This window comes from Marmota flaviventris, chromosome 5 (assembly GCF_047511675.1).
Source record: "Marmota flaviventris isolate mMarFla1 chromosome 5, mMarFla1.hap1, whole genome shotgun sequence".
Lineage (NCBI taxonomy): Eukaryota > Metazoa > Chordata > Mammalia > Rodentia > Sciuridae > Marmota > Marmota flaviventris.
Genome location: NC_092502.1, coordinates 132,832,224 through 132,847,745, shown reverse-complemented (window position 1 = coordinate 132,847,745; position 15,522 = coordinate 132,832,224). Strand labels below are relative to the sequence as shown.

The window sequence follows — 15,522 nt, the reverse complement described above, 5'->3', positions numbered from 1 at the left end:
GGTAGCCTTACACACTTAGATGATAAATAGATAGACTAACATCTTGAATGTGAGCATACTGTTTTCCATTAAACTTGAGGAAAAAGATGATAAACTTATATTTAGTACCTGTAATTTTACCTTATATAAATACTTTGAAATTCAAACATAAATTTTACATATACTGTATAATTTAGAGTAACATGGTATTTTATATGATTTAACATGGAAAAGTTAAAGGTCCACTATTTTCAAAATGAGCCATCATTTCAAAGCAGCCATTATTTTATCATCTGATGGGTTCATTTGCAGAGTTGAGAAGCTTTTCTCTGGGTTGAGCATCATGCTCCCATTGACAGGTCCTTCTCCATACAAGACACCCTCAAGCATCTCGCGGGGAAGGTAATTCCCAAAGTAAGGACTTTCTAGCATAGCTGATCTTGTTTGAGATTTCTATGTAAACTAGGCTCTATACAAGTCAAGATGTCTAGTGATTACATATAATACTTGACTTTAGAAGTTGATGACAATTTTCTGTTTTTTAAAATGTGAGATGATATCTCATGTCACCTCGCACTTACGAAGAATAGAGTGATTTACTCATGAAATACAGTTGATCTACTATGTTTTACAAAGATAAATTTTAGAACAGAAGATCAAAGCAAACAGTTTTTTAAAAAATAGAAAATATTTTCTAGACTTTTTTGGAGTCTCAGGTTTGTAAATTTGGAAACAATCAATGAAAAACCAGAGTTAAAAGTCCCAGAAACAAGCAATAACGTTTGGATAAATGTGAGAAATATTTGTATTGAGAATAGTGTTTCCTTAGTTTTTTTGAAGGAAGACCTGTACTGAGAGCTATTAATGGCTAATGATTTAAGCTTGGGTGACCTATGTAACTCTGCATAAATAAGAAAACTCATTTGGAAATTATATGCTATTATTAAATCTTAAATTAAAAGAATTATGTTGATTAGTATGCTAAAAATCATTCAATAAACTTCTTTATCCACAGGTGAGAAACATGAAACTTAGAGAGTAAAGTGCCAATGAAATTGTGAGAGTTTCCTCATAATGGATATTACAGTTTGACTCTACTGTTACTAACTTCAGTTCTAAAAAGTCAGTGTTTCTAGGAGCCTGTGATGAGTCTTTGCAATCACTTGGACTGAAGGACTGAGCAGAAAGAGGAGGTCTGCATTATACATCATTTGATATATTACAGTCTTTGAAACCAAAGTTTGGAGTATTGTTGCTACAATATTTTTATGAGAGGAAGTTCTAATTTGCAAATCCCAGAAATAAACTATGGCCTTGGAAAGAATAAAAAAACATTTTTTTTTTCAAATATATTGTATAGCCATCAAAGTTGATGAGTCATTAAAAATCAAGTTTGGTTAGAACCAGGAACCAAGCTAAGTTAGAGAGTCCAAAACAAAATCAAGTAATTGCCACTGGAGCATTACAGCTAGAAGTCCCTTATTTCTGCTGCAGGCACTGAGTTCTGTCATAGCTGCTAAGCTCACCACATTATATTTAGACCTTGAGACAATGACCACTGTCCTGAAGAATTTCTCAACAGTGCCTACATCCATCTATTATTTGCTCCAGAGTGTTGGAGCATATAATTTGGTATATATACCACTGGCATATGTTCTAATTGAGAGAATATGGAAAGAAATATATTTTGTCTCTAAGTATCTGGTGTTGAATTAGGGCTTTGTTCGTCAGAATTCATGTACTTGAGTGTTCCTTGAAAGCATTAAAGGTAGTTGAAAGATGCTTTGTCAAAAATTAATAAATGTCTGCTACATATTTCTAGTGCATTGTTCTTAATCAGTGATTTGCTTTGTTACTTTTGCATTTTAATATTTTGTAACCTACACAGGGAAAGATTTCTTGAAGCAAAACAGGAAATTTTCATATGTGTAGTCGTATCCTCTCAAATGTGGTAAAGGGACTTATCTTCAAAAGCACAGTAGTCATATTTACATCTGTTCTTTTATTCTGCACTGTCACATTTATCAGTTTTCAAAATTTCCAAAAAAGATTTATAAACATATATTACATATATAAATTAAAATGCATTTTTACATTTTTGGAATGACACACAAGACCAACACTGTGGAGAAATACTTATTCTACTGATTTGCAATACATTACAAAAGCCACTTTCTTCACCTTCTTCTCATGAATTATGCTTTGTTAAATAACTAAGTATAAAGGGTGAACATGTTAATTTCATTTGAAAATCTCACCAAATGGTGTGAAAGTATTAAGATAACAACACCTTCTATATATTTATCACCTTAGCTTCTAAGAAGAATGACTAAAAAAAATCTCTTATTTTTTGAAATTCATAACTTGAAAATTAAGAATATTTTGGAAACTAAAGAAATCCATCTAAAATCATACAAATATTTTAAATAGATAAAAAATTGAAAACAATAATTCTGGCTAAAAGTAAATATATGAGAACATTGAGATTTGGATAAATTTGAAGTTTCATGAAAGTTCACATTGTAAGCAAATTATATTTAAAAACAAACAAATTCTGTATTTTTAAAATATTTTTAATTGTAGACTGACACTATATTTATTTTGTTTATTTAGTCTTTTTTTTTTTTTTTTAATGTGGTGCTGGGGCTCAAACCCAGTGCCTCATGCATGCTAGGCAAGTACTCTACCACTGAACCACAACCCCAGCCCCAAATTCTGTGTTTTTAAACTCTCTTTTCAGTTCTTGTAACATGTTGGATCTAGACTGCTCTTTTAAGTTAGGAGAAATTTTTTGGATCGTTTTAAATTAAATCAGCATGAACAGTCCCTTTGCTTTCCTAAAATATTTAAAAATTGAATGTTTTATTTATCAGTTGGTTGAAATAAAATTCTAATTCTAATCCTATACAATTCTTGTACTATGGTGAAGTAGCATTGTTATTAACCCTAATTTATGGAAAAAAATGCTGACAGAGAAGAATACCCTGCTGTGTGGTCTCAAGTGATAGATATATTTATTCATTTCCAACACTGCATAAACACCTTTTTTAAATTCTATATAAGAATCATGCTATGATTTATTATATAGATTTTAAAATCAATTATATTTTCATGTGAATTACTTTGTAATTTTTTCACATCAGCATTACAGTTTGTACTGATTTACAGACAATATTATGCAATGAGATAACAATGAATTAAATATCCTCACTAGATTAAAGAGCCATATTGTTGAATCGATATTTTTCTAAACACATATTTGAACACAGATACATAACTATTTCAGCAAATTTTATTCAATTTTTTTTGTTTTTAGTAAGCTAATAATTTCAGAATCAACTTTGCATCTCACAAAACTTCTTATTTGTCTCCAACAAATGTTTTTCAAGCTTTACTTTATTGCCCAATTGTACCAAAATCCAAGTACAAGAATTTTAATATTTTTTATCTGAAAAAGCAACAAATTTTTACTTTTGATGTTTTGTCCCCTATTATCCCTTTAATCCTTTCTTTACATACATGGGAACAATACGTATATTAGACATCAAATCTAGGGTGATGTCATCCCCAAGCTTGGAAGTCTATCTGCCCTGCATGCCAAGTCCATACCCTAACATATTGTAAGCATGACCTGTCAGAGTCCAGGCAAGCTATACCTCAGCCAATTGCAGTTCACACTAATATTCCATTCTGACAATCTGTGCCCCAAGCCTGGAATAATTTTTAGCATAATACCTTCTCTTTTCTCATTATCTTCTTCCTCCTCTTCCCCTACCCTCCTTCTTCTTCATTTATTTCTTAAGTACTTTAATAACTATTTGTTTGCTGTGATGGTATTGAGAGAATTTGGGAAAAAAAAATTTGAAGTCATTTATCATGTATAGTATGTAATTAATATGTAGGATGTGCAGGTCTGTATACATCTAACAAAAACAAAAACTTTATACGTATACACACGTATATGCAGACATACATACTTTATACATACATACAAGCAATACACACACACATATACACATACATATATATGCCATTGAGAATTAACATTATAGGTAGAAAAGTGTGTAAAAATGCAAACAGGAGCTTAGGTTTGCATATATATATATATATATATATATATATATATATATATATATATATATATATTTCTGAAAGGACTTGCATATTTTCTCTGCCTATCACCATCATTCTGAAAAATAGCATAATTTTTTTCATTCAGATAAATAGTTAAAATTACATGTTTTGTAATGTATATAATTTTCCCTCCTTTCACTAGGTAGAAAATGCTTACCTGTGTTCTCCTACTGTGAAGACTTGGAATCCTCAGACCACTACAGCTTTGATTCTCCAAGTGCTTCAGGATGTAAATGTGGTCTGATCTTTCCCTGATGGGCAGTTAAATCATGGACTCGCTGAACAATTTACTTTGGACTGTCCTTCCAAAAGATGCTTTTGCTTCTCTCTTGAATGCTCATTAAGCATTTGTGGCTGACAAAGAAGAAAAGGAAAACCGTGAACTGGCAAGTTATCTTACAATGAAAATTACGAGCACATCTTGCATCTGTCCAGTCCTAGTGTGTCTCTGTTTTGTGCAGAGGTGTTATGGAACTGCTCACCACAGCTCCATCAAGGTGACCAGAAACCAAACCAAACACATTGAAGGTGAAACAGAAGTCCACCATCGTCCCAAAAGGGGATGGGTGTGGAATCAGTTCTTTGTTTTAGAAGAACATATGGGACCAGATCCACAATATGTTGGAAAAGTAAGTTTTTTTAAAAAAAATTGTTTCCTATAGTTTGTTTTTTTTTCCTCTCCTGAGAAATTGTGTGGTGAGATGAGAATGGAGTTGGATACGATTTGAAACATGAAGTGATTTTTTTTTTTTAATAGAAAGCTATACTTTGTATTGGAGAGCTTGAGGTATTTGTAAAAAATGAACACTTTCAATGATATTGCATCTCTTTTAAATCTTTTCCAGAATATTGAAATGTGCATCCTTTACCAGAACATTAGTGACTTTTTTCTTTTCTTAAGTAGGAAGGCTTAGTCAAAAACACAATTAAATTATTTTATAATATTGCAAAAGTACATTAGAATATGCAATGTCACTTATTGAAGCATTTATGTTTATTGGTAACTTTTTATCTCTTGCTAGTGCACATGAGGCTAAAAAGTTACTATGAACATAATATCTAATATGTTTCTGGTGATTGTTACAGAAATATATTCTTAATCAGCCTTTCGAAGACATGGATATTTTTCTAATTCCCAAAAATTGTTGATAGATTTAAATACAGAGTAAATATGCACTAGTAATATGGGGTTTGAGAAAATCCCAAAATATTATGGGACAGAATAACCAGTGATATCAGAATAAGTTATCTTTCTTTAAAAAGTACAGATAAGAAAATTCAGTGGCTTATCCTTATCTTCAGAAAACTGTCTACTCAGTAGCATGGGAGAACTTAGGTATATGTCATTTAGGTTCTAGAATAGAGTAGGAGGTTGAAAAGCTTAATTCTGATTAATTACTGATCTCTGGAAGCAGCACACAGATTTATTCTGTTACCTATGGTAGAAAGCAAGCACAGCAGTGGAATCACCGTGACCACAGTGGCTCAGTGGCTTCTGTTACCCTGATTGACTGTTTCTTCTCATTTTAGCACTATTACTGAGGGGGAAAAAAAAAAAAAAAAACTATTCCATTCAAACCATGGTACTTTCCTTATGTGTAGACAGTTCAGGATCACAAACCATGTCTTCTACCCCTGGTCCAACAAGACTGTTATCGCAGCTGCATTTTCCATACAACACAGGAGCCATGGTGTCAGAAACATAAGAAAATATCTGAAACAAGTCTATCATTTCCTCATATGCATAATAAAATGAGACAAATGACTCATGTCACTGTATGCTAGTTTCCTCTACAAAGTGTTGTATAGAAGACATGAAAGCAAAGGCACTAATATTAATACAAAATATATTGAATTATTAGAAAATCATTTTTGTTTTGAAATGCAAAATACATTTCTATAATCATTTCAGTTCTTGAAAAGAAGAAAATAATTGGGAACCGACAGAATTTTTTCTTTTGGTGAGAAATAAGAGAAAGACATTTTATTATCAATTTATTATGCTTATTTCTTTTCATTTTAATTTCACTAAATAACAAATAAAATTTTCTGGAAATGGGAGAGAAAAGAGCAGATAAATTTTATTTTCTTTTGGCATGCTTAGTTTTGGTAGAAGATAAAAAATTAATCAGAAGATGGATTCTAAACAAATGTTCTGAGATTGGGGGATGATGAATATATGAATGAGTGCACCTCACAGATCTGTATGTGGTAGAGGCTTGTGATCTATTGCACTCAGTGCAGGACCTGTGAAATTGTTATCCATTTAACTTTTTTGTAGTATCAATGGACAGATGTATGTGCATGAAGGGCCACATTAAGGATGGCCCAACTTATATGAAATTTAAATAATCAGCGCTAGTATACAGCCACAACCATTCATTTATGTATTATGAGGGCTGCTTTCATTTCACAATAGCAGACTTCAGTAAAGATGAAACACTGTGGGACCCACAAATTTGAAGATTTTTAGCCTTGGCCATTTATAGAAATGTTCTTGAGCTCCTGGGTAAAATGTTTGCCACATAGTGTACTGGGTGTGAATGCCTTTGGGTGCAAGTACTGAGATTTTTATTTTTATGCACTGACCTTTACCAATATGTCAAATGTAGTAATTCACAGAAAAACATACCATGAGTTACAGGCTTTGTAACCATGTTAATGATTATGATAATTATTTGAAATTATTGGAACAAAAATCTTTCTGGTCAGTGTTTTTTTTTTTTTTTTTTTTTTTTTAGTTAAAAGTGATTTAATGAGGGCAGAACAGGGAAGATTCACTTGACCCCCTCCCAACATCCTCTTCAGATTAACCCTGAGACCCTGGAAGACCTACTCATCCAGTGAGACTTGCAGTCACCTTCAGAGGCTCAGGAACCTTCCATAGTTGAATGTGAGGGATATCTTTTTGGGGGGTTCAAAGAGGGAAGGATGATGACTCATGTTAATCATAAGGTCAACAGAAAAATGGGACTCCTGAGCAAAATGGAAAAGGGACATCCAGTGGTTGCCTCTTCAAGGGTGTGGCTGTGACCATGTTACTTCTGCTTTGTCTTCTGCTGAGCTGGTGTTGGAGTGACTGTTGAGGGGCAGGACTCTGGCACCTTGGGTTGGCAGGGCTCAGGCACCTTGGATTGGCAGGGCTCTGGCACCTTGGATTGGCAAGGCTCAGGCACCTTGGGTTGGCAGGGCTCAGGCACCTTGGGTTGGCAAGGCTCAGGCACCTTGGGCTGGCAGGGCTCTGGCACCTTGGGCTGGCAAGGCTCAGGCATCTTGGGTTGGCTGGGCTCTGGCACCTTGGGTTGGCAGGGCTCAGGCACTTTGGTGTGACAGGGCTCCTTGGTTTGGGGAACACATGGTTCCTGGGGTGGAGGCTGGCAAGGCTGCTTCATCTGGTGCTGCTGCAGCTGAGGGGGTAGGGCGCAGGGCTGCTTCTGCTGCTCAGAACTCATGCTTGCACTGCCCATTCATTCGTTATTCAGCCAGTCGTCCACAATGGCCAGGTCCACGTCAGGCACCAGGTGAAGAAGCTTGTGGACCAATGGCTATTGGGACACAGTGGTAGACTGACACGGACTCAAGTAAGTCCACAGGAGGTGACCCGGCCAGCAGATGCTCCACCAACAGTAGGTGTGTGTTTGGGGAGAGGAGGGGCGGGATGAAGAAGAGGAGCCATCTACATGCCAGGGTATTAAGGCCCAGCCTTACTGAAGCATGGTCAGTGGTTTTATTGACAAGAGTTTTCAGAGGTCTTCACTATTTTTATTGGTGTACCTTCCTGTGTAGTTTACTTAGAAAGTGCTTACTAGTCGACTTTGTTGTTCTTATTTTGTTGCTATTACATGCAAAAATAGAACAAATAACCCTCTATGCACATTATTTAGCATACATATAGGTAGAACTATAAGAGAGATTTAAAAAGTAGGATTCTATTCACATATAAATAATATAATCTTGGAAAAATCACTAGATCCCTTTTAGAGGTGTTGAAGTATTTTATACTTTTATCAGTGGTGTATTAAAATGAGTGATTTTCTTCAGGTATGCTTTCAGAGATAGTTGTAAAACTTGGAGTTTTGCACATATGATAGGTGAAAAATAATATCTGTGCACTTTTAATTTGCATTTCTCTTATATTTATCAAATGCAGTCACTATAAGAGAAATGCAAATTTATTTAGGAGAGTTTTTTAAAATTTTATTCCTTAATTTGATATTATTTTCTTGCTGTCTTTAACATGGTAGAGATATATTGGTATATTCATAGAAATATATTAGTTTTTTAAAGTAAGGTATTAATAATTTTTCATATTTGTTTACTTTTTTGAATTGATTATGCTATTTTCTTTAGTAGGAATTTAATATTTTAATAGACAACAAATTCTTATCACTTTTTGGTTTAACCTGCATTTTATTTGATATGTAATTTCTGAAGTTTGAGTGAGCTGGACTTCAGAATAAGAGACGTTCAGAATAAAACATTCTTTGGTCCTTAATGTCTTTAGTTTATCACTCATATTAGAAAGATAACTTATCAAATAAAAATAACTATTAAAAGTAGAAATCTTATGGTAAAGATATTAAGCTACAATTTAATATAAACTATTTGGTGATTAAAATATGAATTTAGGGCTATATTATATGTAGAGATCATATTTACCAGCAAAATATATACAAGATGTGTAGTTTATAATTACAGAATGTGTTGATCTCATTGGTAATATTTAGGAATGTTTAAATGCATGCAATTGATACAGTTTAAAAAGATACATTAAATTGATAATCTATTAAAACAAATCTGCCTATAATATGCTTCATATTATTTAATCAGTATCTGCTTATGATTACATAGATATTATACTCCATAAATACATATTATATTCATTTCAGTAATGTAGACAATTTATGTAACTCACCATATATATTTAAGAAAGGAAGATATGTTTATTACAGAGTGTTTGTGCACGGACATTGTCCTCATCACACAATCTGGCAATTAAATAGAGTAGAAGTAAGCATTATAAACAGGAGAAAGACCAAAAAGTGTGTTTCTGTATAGCAGCATGGTTTAAGCTAAAATCATCTAACCTACATAAAACTTTTTCTTAGCTATTTGGTATACTGAAATTAAAGATAGTTTTGATAGTAATAGGAGTTTTCATTTTTTTTCCTGAATTAAAAAAATGGATTATATTCTCCACAATCACTTTTTTATATTTAGGGAATATTTTCCTACAATTTAGTATTTTCCCTTGGTTATAAATCATAATATGATGAAAATATTACTTATGTCTGTTGAGAACTTGACTTCTAAATGTCTCTCATTCTCCTTTCCACTTGTGACTATACATATAGGAGTGGATGAGTGTAGATTGAAGATAATTACTGCCAACTTGCTTTGTTAAACAAAAACAGCAAAAGTATAGTGAATAAGGAAGGAAGTCTAACAGTATAAAGGAACTAAGAAATGGCTTTGCAGAATTACTCCAGGAGAAAAAAGCAATGATGTGAACAGAACTTGTCTTGGCAGTGTCAAGGAATAAAATCTAAGATAGCTGATTCTTTCATGAAAATCACTTTCCAGTATATGCATCAGGAAATTCCCCTCTCTTCATAATGATTATTGCAATTTTTCTGTAGTTATTCATTTTTTTACTTAGAGGATAACCAGTAAATGTCTTTTAATACTGTGTATTCAAATTAAATGAATGACTTTCAGGTTGTAGAGAGAATAAATCATGAAAAAAATTGGTAGAAAATTTCAGTCTTTTCAGAAAAAAATAGCTTTAATGTCATCATGAACTCTGAATTAAAAAGTAATGCACAGCACAAATGGTGGCAATTGTCACCCAATATTGTCCAAAAGATAATTTTTTTTCACTTTTATCATAACTTCATTGGAATGGAAAAATCCATGTATCAGAATATGACTTTTGAGTCTTATATATGACAATGTGATGACATAATGTCATGTGGACTTAACTATGAGTCACAGTTCTTCTGTGCAGATACAAACATTTTTTAGTCATCATATAGAAATTTATCTATTTGGATCTAGACCTAAAAGAAACTGGATTCAAAACCAGGAAATTTATTTGATAGATATAGCATTCATTTAATTTGCAGTGGTATAGGAGTTGCGTTATTTTTTTTTCATTGTTTTTTTTTTTTTTAATTTTTTGATATAGTAGATTCAACCTCAGAATGCCTTGTTACTGAGCTACATCACCAGTTATATTTTATTTTGAGACAGGGCCTCACTAACTTCCTGAGGGTTTTGAAAGATTCTGAGGCTTTCACAAACTTGCTGAGTCTGATATCAAATTTATGATCTTCTTTTCTCAGCCTCCTAAGTCACTGGGATTTCAAGCATGTGACATTTTGCCCTGCAAAACTTCTTCTTTTTTTTAAATGAATTAAATAAGATTTTATTGTTAATTATATTTTTAGAGAATAAGTAGTATTTTATTTGAATAATGTAGAAAACATTTAAATTCATAAATGTATTTCCCAATGTCATCAGTGCAAGACAATACATATTAAAAACAGCCTATAAATATGTATTCACATTGTAAACCTCATATTACTATAAAAACACATTCTCGTGTGTGTGTGTGTGTGTGCGTGTGTGTGTTGTATTTGTATATCAATGGTGATGAAACATATTTTTTTTTTTTCCTCAAAGGGCATTTTGCTATAGTTGAAGACTTTTTTTTTTTCCGCTGTAGTCTCCTTGTCTATTAGCTACCATTAGCACTGGTACAAGAGTCCATAATACTTAAAAAGCCTATGAAAATGTTTTAATTCACTTTCAAAGTAGAATAAAAAGATGAAAATGAGTATATTTAGTTTGTATTCTCTTGATCTTTCTATCAACATAATTATACATTGATTTTTTAACTAAAAAAGGCCCTAATAGGCAAAAAGACCAATGGTCCATGAAAATTCTGGAGGCATTTCTTCTTTTCGTGAAAGGCACTGAGTATTGAACCTAGGGGTGCTTAACACTGAGCAATATCACTTTGAAGTTGATCCTCCTACCTCAGCCTCCTGAGCCAATGGGCTTACAGGCATGCACCACCACACCCAGAGGCATTTATGAGATTTAGTTGTGACTCTTAAAGGGGTGATGCAGCTGTTCTTTGGTTAGTAGAGCCCAGGAGTACAGCTAAAGATTCTGTAACACACAGGACAACTCCCCCACAAAGAAATTTCTGACCCCAAATTGAAATAGTGGCAGGGTTGAAAAACTTTGTATAAGTGTACATTAAATGCACATGTATGTGCATGTGCATACATGTAAACAGGCAAGATTTATTTGTATGCTTATGCAAAATGTTTTATCAAGTGCATAATTAAAATCTGGAAAACCATTCTAGATAATATCAGTAAACATGGGTGCTGGAGTGATATTGATTGAGTCACAGAAATGTTTGATTTACTTATATTATTTAGTTTAAAATAGGAATTCATTAACTATATTACTTTAGTAATAAAAAATGCATTTCAGAATTATAAATTTACAAATTCTATTGAGTGTTGATTATCAAAGTCATGGTAGCAAGAGCCTCTTTCTTATCTAAGAAAAATTTATTAAACAAATCTGTTCTATTAAAGGAAAGTTTTCTATCATCCTTCCTGATTTCTTAAGTTGCACCAACACCACCAGGATAGCACAAACAATGACACTCTCAGAGGATGATTTTGTTTGATTTTGCCTTGTTTTATTTGTTTTCAATGTATTTATTTATTTTATTTGCAGAAAAAAAAACAGGTTTTTCTACTATGAAGTCTGTTAGAGTTGGATTTTGGCTCCTTAATAATAATTATCAAAACAATGGAGTTCTGATTTAAAATCCCATACCCCAAATGTGCTCATTAGTATGTATCTTCCTATTTATCTTTTTTTGTCAATCTAATTAGTTATACATGATAGTAAAATGCTCTTGGACAAGTCATACATAAATAGAGTATAACCTCTTATTCTTCTGGTTGTACAGAATTTCATTCTTTAAGGCTGAGTTATACTCAATTGTGTATATATATATACCATATTTTCTTTATCCATTCATCTGTTGAAGGACACCTAGGATGGTTCTATATTTTAGGTGTTGTGAATTGAGCTGCTATAAATATTGATGTGGCTGCACCATGGTAGTGTGTTGATTTTAAATCCTTTGGGTAGAAACTGATGAGTGGGATAACTGGGCAAAATGGTGGTTATGTTATTTTAATGGAATATTGTACTCTTTTTCTGACATAATGCCAAGTCATACTAATAATCAAAAATGACAAGGTAGGATCATTGCACTCTTAATTCAAATATTGTACATGTGTGCTTTCATTTGTGGGATAGGTGATAAAATATTTTATTGCAATTTCATATATATCAATTTTTTGATTTTATACCTTCAAGTTAAGTTCTGGAGTAGAGTTCAAAATTATATGTTTCATCTAAGTTTTACGGTTATAATTAAATCATCTATCTACAACAGTGCTTTTCTTTACATTTTTATATCAAGTTTTTCTTGGTCAAATATTCTTGAGTATTTTGTCTACACTGTTATGGAAATGCCATTTATCCTCTGTCTTTCATTATCACATAGAATAAAAATTTAACTTTTCATTAGTTTATTCACTCTGACAATTTCTATTTTCAGTGCAATATTTTCAATCTTTTATATTTATTTTTATTTGCATTTTCATTAATTATTGTAATTTATTTTGTATTTCTCTTCTACAGATTTTTATCTACTTTTTTTATTTATCCTCTTTGTTCCCTTGTAATTGCTTCTCTAGGGATTTACCTCTGCTATACTGGAAGTTGTATGTTTTATGTTTTTGACATAGTTTGTGACTCTCATTTTTTGCATATGTTTTTTATTTTGTATGTAAAAACATATCTCCAAAGTAGAAGAAATGTCAAATTTTATTTTGTTTTCTATTTTTTAACATGCTCAATTTATTGTTACTTTTAAATCCCAAGTAATCATTCTTCTTATAATTGCTATTAAGATTCATGTAGAAAAGTATATGCTTAATTATAACATTAAACTACTTTGCTAACATCTTAATCCAATTTAAAGTTGACACATTTACAATTATCTTAATACAAAGCCTTAGGATAAACAGAATTTATTTTTCTTTTTTCATATTATATTTGTCTGGCATGTTTTTCTTCATTAAGTTATTTATATATTTTACATTATTATTGAAATCATTTAAACCTTAGATCTTACTTAAAATTATCCACATTTACCAATGTTTTTGTTTCTCATTATTTCAGTCCCATTTTTACTTTCTAATTTGATTTTCTTAATGACTACAGTCATCATCCAGTTCATGTGTTGTTCTCCACATGGGCAGTTATTAAATATTGCAAATACAAGAAATACTTTATACATTGAGTGTAATTTATCTTTGTGCATCTCTGTGTGCAAATTTCTCCTTTATTTAAAAGTTGTTTGGATTGGAATCCATCTTAGAAATATATTAACATAATCACCTCTGTAAAGAGCCTTTTTCCAAGAATGACACATTTTGATGTCCTAGGGGTTAGGACTTCAGTGTATTTGGGGTTTTCAGGGACACAGTTTAATCACAAAGGTCTGAAATCAGTATTTTTTTCTGAATTGGAATTTTAAGCTTAATTATATAAACACCCTGCCTATTATTTTTTTGAATTTGCTACTGACCCGTTTATTGATTCTGAAAATTCTTTTTTGGCATTATTTTATTCTGTTTATTTATGACTTACTAATGAATTGTCCATCTAAAATTAGTCCTTGTGACCTCAGCCTCTTCATTTAAATATGCATATAAAATTGAAGATACTATTAGCTATTAGCATTCTACTTTTTAATTTTTTTTTATATAATGGCTCATCCTTTCTTGTTTTTACTTCCATTTTTTAAAATTCTCCTAAACCATCTATTTTTAATTATTCTTAACCACATATTGCATTGTTTAATTTATCTAATTGTTTTTAGTTTGAGTTTATTTTTGCAAATTTGCTTATTTCTTTTGTTTACATACTCGATTCCAAGGAGATTTGATCCTGTCATACTTTCTAAGTGTTTGCATAATGCTGTTCTTTAATGGTGTGTGAGTGAGTTGAGTGAATTGAGGATTTTGTTGGGGTCCTTTCAAACTATAGTTTTAGAAATAAAACACAGAGTCATATATCTTTTTATCTGCGGACAACAAAATGCTTAATAATTTTGAAAAATTGCTAGCAATTAATTCCTAACAACTGATTCCATATATTTAATATAACAACAACTAAAAATAAATCTAATATATCTTTCACCTGGATTGCACTTTGGGGTTTTAATTTCCTACAGATTTTTTTTTTTAACTTGCACAAACATTTAATTGTATACAGCTTCCTTGTTACTTATTTAGGGTGATAGGTATATTAAACTTTTATTTCATTGTCAAGTATTCTGGCTTTCTTGAAATATCTCCTTTCCAATTGTACACCTGGAGGAAATTGAAATCCTCGTTTTCGAATCATCAGGTTATGAGACTGTATATTCTCCTTGCCAGGGCTCATGACCAGTTCACCTTCTTCAGAAGGGACTGGGGCTGGCTGCTAGTTTGAAATGGCTTCCCTGTCCCAGTATCTTCCCTTACTTTCTTTGCCCCCAGTGAATTATCTTTCAGTGATTCCAGCTCAGTTGTACAATATTGTCAATTTTAATATTTGTAGACCATTTCTAATTGTTAATCGAAGTGTCTTTATAAATGTTGCCTACTGTTTTTTAGTCATTATCTTACTTCAGGTTTTTCTTTGTACAAAAACAAGATTTGGAGTAGCTAATATTTTTTTTTAATATCCCTTCTGGAAATAAACAAAAGTGTTCTTTGACTATGTTTCAATATCTTTTTGAGAATGTAAAGATGAATGTTTCTAAATGTCTAGAAACATTTTAAGGTGTTTCTTAATTATAAAATAGATATATTTATTCCAAAAATGTTATTTCTTTATTAGTATTCACTCATATATTTTATCATTTTTTTTAGATTAAGAAAGAAAAATTTTTAACATAGCCCTTACTGTATTCAGAAAAAAAAAATCTGTTCTGTTATTTGATTGACATTTATTCAATGAATATTTGAAGACTTATTTATATTGGACCTAATAAAATAACATTTTTTAATTTCAAAAGGAAGCCTATAGGTCCTTTAGATACATTCAGTTTTGTTCTGTTTTGTTTGTTTTCTTTCATTAAAAAATCAGACATTCATCATAGGAGTTCCAGAATGAAATATAATCAATTCCTTTCCTCTAGGATTTCTAATGTTTCTATGTGTGGTTTACTATTTATTATATCCCTAGAAATAGAGCAATAGATGCCTTGAAATCTTTTCCTCCATTAGAAAATAACATTAAATATAAAAATAAATG

The 15,522-nt window shown here is 31.7% G+C and overlaps 2 protein-coding genes across 5 annotated transcripts in view; one reads left to right on the top strand and one right to left on the bottom strand.

The window, feature by feature from the left end:
* The first annotated feature begins 4,514 nt into the window (after window positions 1–4,514).
* Window positions 4,515–15,522, top strand: part of Cdh18 (cadherin 18) — a 318,203-nt gene continuing 307,195 nt past the window's right edge. For all 3 annotated transcript variants that reach the window (XM_071611877.1, XM_071611879.1, XM_071611878.1), the window contains exon 1: window positions 4,515–4,742. In XM_071611877.1, the coding sequence (XP_071467978.1) occupies window positions 4,515–4,742 (228 nt within the window). The remainder of the gene's footprint in view (window positions 4,743–15,522) is intronic.
* Window positions 7,152–7,565, bottom strand: LOC139705713 (cornifin alpha). Of its 2 annotated transcripts, XM_071611876.1 has the most exons (2): window positions 7,410–7,565; window positions 7,152–7,265 (listed from the first exon to the last, which is right to left on the bottom strand). In XM_071611876.1, the coding sequence occupies exons 1-2, from the start codon at window positions 7,563–7,565 to the stop codon at window positions 7,152–7,154; spliced, it is 270 nt and encodes an 89-aa protein (XP_071467977.1). The 2 variants fall into 2 exon arrangements, with proteins under 2 accessions (XP_071467977.1, XP_071467976.1); XM_071611875.1 differs by having other exon boundaries at window positions 7,152–7,565.

Bases quoted from the DNA above. Each gene is read 5' to 3' on its own strand.
- LOC139705713 (XM_071611875.1), bottom strand. From the start codon at position 7,565: ATGAGTTCTGAGCAGCAGAAGCAGCCCTGCGCCCTACCCCCTCAGCTG.